The sequence below is a fragment of the Quercus suber genome, unplaced genomic scaffold (assembly GCF_002906115.3).
Source record: "Quercus suber isolate HL8 unplaced genomic scaffold, Cork oak 2.0 scaffold_324, whole genome shotgun sequence".
Lineage (NCBI taxonomy): Eukaryota > Viridiplantae > Streptophyta > Magnoliopsida > Fagales > Fagaceae > Quercus > Quercus suber.
Genome location: NW_027069777.1, coordinates 151,150 through 158,827, shown reverse-complemented (window position 1 = coordinate 158,827; position 7,678 = coordinate 151,150). Strand labels below are relative to the sequence as shown.

At 36.4% G+C, this 7,678-nt stretch overlaps 2 protein-coding genes across 4 annotated transcripts; both read left to right on the top strand.

The window, feature by feature from the left end:
- The first annotated feature begins 384 nt into the window (after positions 1 to 384).
- LOC111996281 (uncharacterized) lies at positions 385 to 894 on the top strand. The gene has a single exon (XM_024028243.1). It carries the CDS (start codon positions 385 to 387, stop codon positions 892 to 894), a length of 510 nt encoding a protein of 169 aa, XP_023884011.1.
- A 304-nt stretch (positions 895 to 1,198) lies between these two features.
- On the top strand, positions 1,199 to 6,340 carry LOC111996266 (aspartate aminotransferase, chloroplastic). 3 transcript variants are annotated; one of them, XM_065782978.1, is made up of 12 exons: positions 1,199 to 1,309; positions 1,523 to 1,600; positions 1,749 to 1,820; positions 2,330 to 2,563; positions 2,733 to 2,771; positions 2,859 to 2,948; positions 3,048 to 3,156; positions 3,242 to 3,351; positions 3,646 to 3,789; positions 3,982 to 4,148; positions 5,137 to 5,401; positions 5,955 to 6,340. In XM_065782978.1, exons 2-12 carry the CDS (start codon positions 1,523 to 1,525, stop codon positions 6,084 to 6,086), a joined length of 1,440 nt encoding a protein of 479 aa, XP_065639050.1. In that variant the 5' UTR covers positions 1,199 to 1,309; the 3' UTR covers positions 6,087 to 6,340. The 3 variants fall into 3 exon arrangements, with proteins under 3 accessions (XP_065639050.1, XP_023883995.1, XP_065639051.1); XM_024028227.2 differs by having other exon boundaries at positions 1,200 to 1,309; positions 2,369 to 2,563; XM_065782979.1 differs by having other exon boundaries at positions 1,233 to 1,379.
- Positions 6,341 to 7,678: the final 1,338 nt, after the last annotated feature.

The window sequence follows — 7,678 nt, the reverse complement described above, 5'->3', positions numbered from 1 at the left end:
TTGTGGAAGCTGAAAATTCATGCTAGGCTTAAAAACTTGTTGTGGAAATTGGCTTGGGAAATCCTCCCTACAGCTTCAATTCTAAATAGAAGGTTTACCCTCCTATCAAATGAGTGCCACTTGTGTGGAAAGTCTCCAGAAACTTTGGAGCATTTGTTTTTACATTGTGACTGGGCAACTCAAGTTTGGCTCCTAAGCCCATGGCCATTGAGGCTGAATACTTTGGATTCTATATCCATAGTAGATTAGGTGAAGCTGATTATTAACCCAAAATCCTTTCTGGCTCTAGATGATAAAGATTCTAAAGAGTTCCAATTATTTGCAGCAATTATGTGTGATCATGTTTGGATGTGCAGGAATAAAGCTCAGGTGGAAGGAATCAAAATGACCCCTGTTGATCTTGCAAGGCAGGTGTGTAAATCCTTTGAGGAGCACAAGCAAGCTTGGAAGTTGAAGTGTAAAAATTCCTATAAGGAGTATACTTGGTTTTCGCCTCCTACTAGTTGGATAAAATTGAATTTTGATGTTGCAATTAGAAAAAGAAAAACTTCAGTGGCAATAGTGGCTAGAGATCAAGAAGGTATCTGTGTTGCTGAATGGGCAGAGCAGAGGATTCCAGGCAGCTCAACAGTTGGTGAGGTTAGTGCAGCCTTGTTGGCTATTCAAAGAGCAGTTGATGCATGTTTTAAGAATGTTGTGATAAAAGGTGATGCTTGGAATGTTATTGAGCCTCTAAGAAATCAAGTGGTAGCGACTCATTGGAGCATTAAGTCTGTGGTGGAGGATATTTTGTATTTAGCTAAAAGCTTTGATAATATAAATTTTTCTTTTGTTTGTAGGGAAGATAATGAAGCAGCTTATCTTTTAGCTAGATGGGTTATCATTTTGAATTAGAATGGGCCAGTATGCATCTCTAATCTGTTGTCTTAGATTAGTCAAGTTTTGGATTGAGACGGCCAGAGGCCCATTCTGAATTGTATCTTTTTGTCTTGCCAGAAATAAAGTATTTATTCAGGAAAAAAAAAAAAAAAAAAAACTGGCTTTTGATCTATTTAGGGGGGTAAGTACAGATTTTACAGCCTCATCATCCCCACTGAAATTGCAGTCCTTGCCCCCTGATCAGCACGGACAGTCGACGCGACCACAGCTTTACGATTTAGAATGACCATCGTACCCTTTTATAAATATTAAAAAATCTCAACTAACTACTACTACATCAGCATTCAGCACTTTTATAAACAAACGAAACGGTCGTTCTAAACTAAAAAAGTCTAAAACCCAATAGCCACTCTGTAATCATCGTCCGAGAGTGAGTTCCACTTCCACTTCCACATCAAACTTCGATTTCACACGCTCAAAATTTCTCTAATTAAATCCACGTATTTTCATCTTCTTCTTCTTCTTCTTTCATTTTAATCTCAAAATTTTCTCATAGATTACGCGGTTAAAGTGCTTGGATTTTGAAGTGACTTCTCCTATATATTGTCTGTCTAATCTAATCATCTTATCACTGTTGATTCAGATGACTTCGACTTCGACGATGCTCTCTCTAGCTTCGGCCCCTCCAACTGCCTCACTTTCAGTTCATGAAAACTTGAAGGTACTACTTCTAATCTAATTTTCCATTTCTCTTTTTTATACTTCCCCCTTAATTTTCCGGAAATACCCAAAATTTATTACAAGTTATATTAAAGTTTTAAAGGACCAAAATTGAATCAAATGCAATACCATGTTGTGGATTTGAGCAGGGAAGATTGAAGCTTGGAGGTGGTAGCTTGAGCTTCAACAAGGAGAAAGCCAATCCCTTTATTAACACAAAGGTATATCTATATCAATATGGTTATGAATATGCTGTGGAAGCTCCTGGGCATGAGCATAAACTACTTGTTAGCCCCTCAGGGGTGAATGCCCTCGGATCACTTGGCAACTGATTCTGGCCAATTGGGTCAGTTGCCCGTAGGTTTTACTAGCTAGATGCGAGTTTAAAGGGCTCTTATTTAGAAGGGTTCCCTACATTATCAATAAATTATGTGTGTATGTGCACGCGCGCGTGTGCTGTGGATTGATTAAGCCCTTTGTTTCAAATTGTTGCTCTGTGCGTGTGTCCTGCTTTGATAGTCATGCTAATGCATCACATTGATTCCAGCTTTTGTATCATGTCCCATCATCCATGCCCACAGTTAAATAATTCACTTGGTGGTTGAACCATTGAAGCCTGTTAAGCATAGGTTTTTTCTTTCTTTTATGTGTTTAAATTGGATTTAGTCTTTGTTTCTTGTTTTAGTCATGGCATTAACTTTGTGTTTGGTATTACTTGACTATCACTTAGGCAGGAATTTATCTGCAATGTTCGGTTGTTGATGTGCAGTCTTTCAGTCGGATATCTATGGTTGCGGCAGTTAAGGTTTCTCGTTTTGAAGGAGTAACGATGGCTCCTCCTGATCCAATTCTTGGAGTTTCTGAAGCTTTTAAAGCAGACAACGACGAAAAGAAGCTCAACCTTGGAGTTGGGGCCTATCGAACAGAGGAGCTACAACCTTATGTGCTGGATGTTGTTAAGAAGGTAAAACTTTTTTTATCAATCAAATGGTAAATGTTTCATAAGTGAAATTCTTTGTTTTGTTTATTTTAGAATTTTCCAATTTCACTTCTTAATGATAAAGCTGAGAGCTGGTTTCTTTGACAATCAAATTGAGTTTAAATTAATCATATTAGAAAATATTCTTTTCTAGGCGGAGAATCTTATGGTGGAAAGGGGAGAAAACAAAGAGGTATCTCTATTTACTCAAATGTATGGGTGACCTGGAGTCATTATTCTCAATTATGATTACTGACAATAATCTGATGATAATGTCTAGTATCTCCCAATCGAAGGTTTGGCTGCATTTAATAAGGTGACCGCGGAGTTGTTATTTGGAGCCAGCAACCCCGTAATAAAGGAACAAAGAGTATGTGAAATGTAAATGGTCCTGAAATTTTTCAAAGAATATTGTATTTTCTCTTGATTCTTATTAACAAAAAATAGAACTTATATTTCTGTTTTTCAGGTGGCTACTGTTCAAGGTCTTTCAGGAACTGGTTCTCTTCGACTAGCTGCAGCTCTGATCGAAAGATATTTTCCTGGGGCAAAAGTTCTAATATCATCTCCAACTTGGGGTGTGTATTGTCATTCACTTGAACTTGTATTTGAGATTTGTCTCAAGGGTACTCACTTTTCATGGCAAACAAAATTGTCTTGCAGGTAATCACAAGAATATTTTCAATGATGCTAGAGTTCCATGGTCCGAATATCGATACTATGATCCAAAAACAGTTGGTTTGGACTTTGATGGGATGATAGCTGACATAAAGGTTCCTTCCTGGCTTAGTTGTGCTTGTTTTTCTTTTATCAATTAAACTGTTAGGCAGCTTTCACTTCAATAAATGTTGGCTCTTTGCACTTCCAGTTGAAATAGCTGGTATTTTATAGTTTTTCAAAGTATTTGAGAATGACAAACAAGTATTGCATGCATAATTTTTAAGTAATTTGGACATGTTGAACTAATAAACTTTTTGCTTATGTTTAATCTTCCATACAGTCTCAATGCCAGTGTAAATTTACTTTCCTTGACCAATTTACCCATAATTTGTTTGTTCTATTATCAGGCTGCCCCAGAAGGATCATTTGTGTTACTTCATGGCTGTGCTCACAACCCAGCTGGCATTGATCCAACACCTGAACAGTGGGAGAAAATTGCTGATGTCATTCAGGAGAAGAACCATATACCATTTTTTGACGTTGCATACCAGGTATGATTCCATGATTGATTGATTTACATCCTGCTAAAATGGGAATTTAGATATGGAAATTTTTGGCGGGAAAATTTTCAAAATTCCATTGACATTTCAAACAGTTTGATATCCACAGCATCACATTGAGATTCTTTGAAAGATAGATTTCTATATAATCATGTTTTTATCTAACTTATCAATGTACTTTAGGGATTTGCTAGTGGAAGCCTTGATGCTGATGCAGGATCTGTGAGATTGTTTGCTGCGCGTGGTATGGAACTCCTGGTTGCCCAGTCATACAGTAAAAATTTGGGTCTTTATGCAGAAAGGATTGGAGCAATCAATGTTGTCTGCACATCAGCAGATGCAGCAGCAAGGTGCTGTGAACAAAATGTCCTTTGTTTTGTTCATTTTTCTGGTCTATGGAAAATTAGCTCTCCCACAAAAAAAGTGCATGCATGATCAGATGAACAAGTGCACAGCTAGCTCTTTTAGGCCATTTATATTCTATAACTTTGCCATGTTAGACACATCACAGCACATGCCTGCTGGATACATTTCTGGTTAAAAGCTGCATAGTCTATATTCTGATCTCCTTTTGGATGTGTCATATCTGTGTTAAAAATCTAGAATTCCCACCCCCCAACCCTCAAAAGTATCTGTGTCCTTATTGATGTCTTATTTATTCAAGTTTTCTCCATGTTCTGTGGGAAACAAAGTTTTTTTTTTTTTTTGGGGGGGGGGGGGGATAATTTGATAGTTACAACAAAGGGGGAGGGGATTTGAAGCCTGGTTCTCCTTATAGAGAAGAGCTGGAAATGCCATTGAGCTACGAGGCTCTTGGCTGCAGAAAATGAAGTTGAATGTTGCTTTTGACGTGGACATGAATTGATGAGCTTGAAAACTCTCCAGAAATCTACAGGTGTAGGCATAGGGACATGTGCACTATTTATGAATATACCATGTTGAGCACAGTTCCCTGAGTTTGTGCTTGCATTTGAAAGAAGAAAGAGGAAAGTAATGGATTAATTAATGGAAGTTTCTCATTGAAAAGCATAATACACTCATCTTATCACATTACTTAAGTATTACTCAGGTAGGATCATGTAAAACGTGGAATTAAATATCAAGTGGTTGCAGTTGTCCTATTGAGAATTGTTTGACACACCAATAGCTGATACGGAGTTGGCTTTCACATCATCGAGTTAACCCTTTTGTGATTCACTGTCTCAATTATACATCTGCTCATGGCTCCTTTAGATGAGTCATGCCTAAATATCATGGTGTATGGCTCCTGTTGATTTCTTACTTTCAAGTGGCAAATTTTGGTTAAGAACCACCTAATGGTTATTTTTATATTTTCAGGGTAAAGAGCCAACTGAAAAGGCTTGCTCGACCGATGTACTCCAATCCTCCTATTCATGGGGCCAAAATTGTTGCCAATGTTGTTGGGGACCCAAATCTCTTCAATGAATGGAAAGCAGAAATGGAAATGATGGCTGGAAGGATAAAGAATGTGAGAAAGAAACTATTTGATAGCCTCTCTGCAAAAGATAAGAGTGGGAAGGATTGGTCATTTATACTGAAGCAGATTGGCATGTTCTCATTCACAGGCTTGAACAAAGCTCAGGTAATTGTGTCTTCTCATCTTCTATCAAAACTTATAAACTTCATATGCATAAAATTTCTTCTTTCCCAGATCTCACTTTTGATTTATAGAAACTCATCTGTCCCAATTTGACACATTGATAGCTTATCTTGTGTATGTGGGGACTAGTAGAAAGCTAGTCAAATATAATAATATTTGTGAATATTTCCCAAATTATGGGATATGCCTCTTCAGCTTCATTTTTATATGCATTGCCTCTCCCTCCGTATGTTCATATTGTTTTTTTTGTCAAAATTTTCCTTTCAACACTTCTGTTGCATCTGCATTGAGAACCAGCTTCCATGTTAATCATAAATATTTTCCTAATCCAAGACCAAATTGTTGCATCAAGTCATTATTTTTGAGTTTAAGACTGGTCTAATGGTCTTCACAATCTCAAATAATCTACAATATCCAATGCCTTGAAACTGTATATTGGTGGCCGTGTTTGTAAATTGAAATTGCACTAAAGCAATGCAATGATGCATATAACTGTTTCTTGGATTTCTAATGTTATATCTTCTTGTCTGATCAGAGTGACAATATGACAAATAAGTGGCATGTGTACATGACAAAAGATGGAAGGATATCATTGGCTGGATTATCTTTGGCCAAATGCGAGTACCTTGCGGATGCCATCATTGATTCATTCCACAATGTCAGTTGAGATGAATGGATAATTAGCTACACATTGGAAGCACAGCTTTAAAATTTTTGGAGAGTCTAATATTAAACATTTTTGTTCCCCTTTTGCGAAGTGATTTGAATTCCTAAGTTGAATATCTCAATGTAGTTACCAAATGGATTGACAATAATCCTGTAATAATGTATGCTTTTGCATGTCGGACATTTTTGTATTCTCAAGTCCAATTTAAGGCAATTTGTTAGATCTATTGTTGAAAGAGGAAGTTCAAGTTGAAACTTTTGAATTCTCATAGCCAATTTATAAAACATTGCTTTTAGATCTACAATTTCACTCTCATAAAAGATTCTAGGTTTGCTTTCCATAAAATCAGTCCAGTGGAAAAACAAATGCAACGGCACCAAACAAGTCTACTAGAAAAAGGGATGCCAAAAGACACCACTTTGAGTAAATGGTATATTTACCGGCATAGATATTTAACACCTTTGAACCAAAGACAATTACAAAGCATGATGATTAAAAATGTTATCAGTAACAAGCACGATACAAAATTGAGAGCTCCACCTTCAGATGCAAATTTCAGAACCTGCGCTCTGAGCAATTTCATATGACATTTTGTTGTAATCTTTGAAAAATCCAATTTTAGATCTCAAAAAACTCAATGCAGAGTTAAATAATTGACGTGATTGCAAATGTATCTATGAACTTTCTCAAGCGTTGACGACCTTTTTAAAGATACTTGGTTTTGTAATTAATTTGACTTTGTGTTTAAAATGATGTTTGGTACTGCCACAACTAAGAGGACTCTTAATTTTTGAAGTTATCAATCCTAAGACTACTTAACTATGCTATGTCGATTCTCAATAAAAAAAAAAAAAAAAAACTATGCTATGTCGATTATCAAGGACGTCACTAAGTAACAATTATCGATGAAGTATAAAAGCTATAGTCTAAAGGATTAATAGGACTACAAATTTGCAGCATCAAAATTAGATAAAACCAAAAAGGAACAAATATATACACATTTAAAAGATCAGATGTCCACAACTATGCCATTTGCTTGATGCACCAGATCTCTCAATAAAACCCAACAAAACCCATAGATCCAAAATCCAAAAAGAAAAAACTACGAAATCGCCATTCCCAAGGGAAGCTAGAAATGCCAGGTCACAGCGCTTGAAGATGTAGCACTCCATCTGGAAGATCCGTTACAAACACAGAGATACATACGCAGAGATGAATATGGCAAAATTCCAAGAGAGAGAAATTTGAAAAGCTTTTAGATGTTTGAAAATTTTCATAGATCCACCAACTCAGAGTATAAATTTTGAATATTTGTTGGATTAACGGGTGTTAACATGAGTTAGTCCACTGGGATAATATGGCAGCAATGCTTATGTTGTCAAGTTTTAATAACAGGTCTTCTTTTTATTAGCCTGGACTACCGTTCATAATAGAGTGACTAGATTTTCATCTATTTATCAACCTATCGCAATCCTCCTCCTTTTTCCGGGACTGACTGTTAGTAAAATATATGAAATTAAGCATAGATACAGGCGGAGTTAGTCGTCCTAATACTACTAGTACAAGAGTCTTTATATATATTTGTGCTCTAT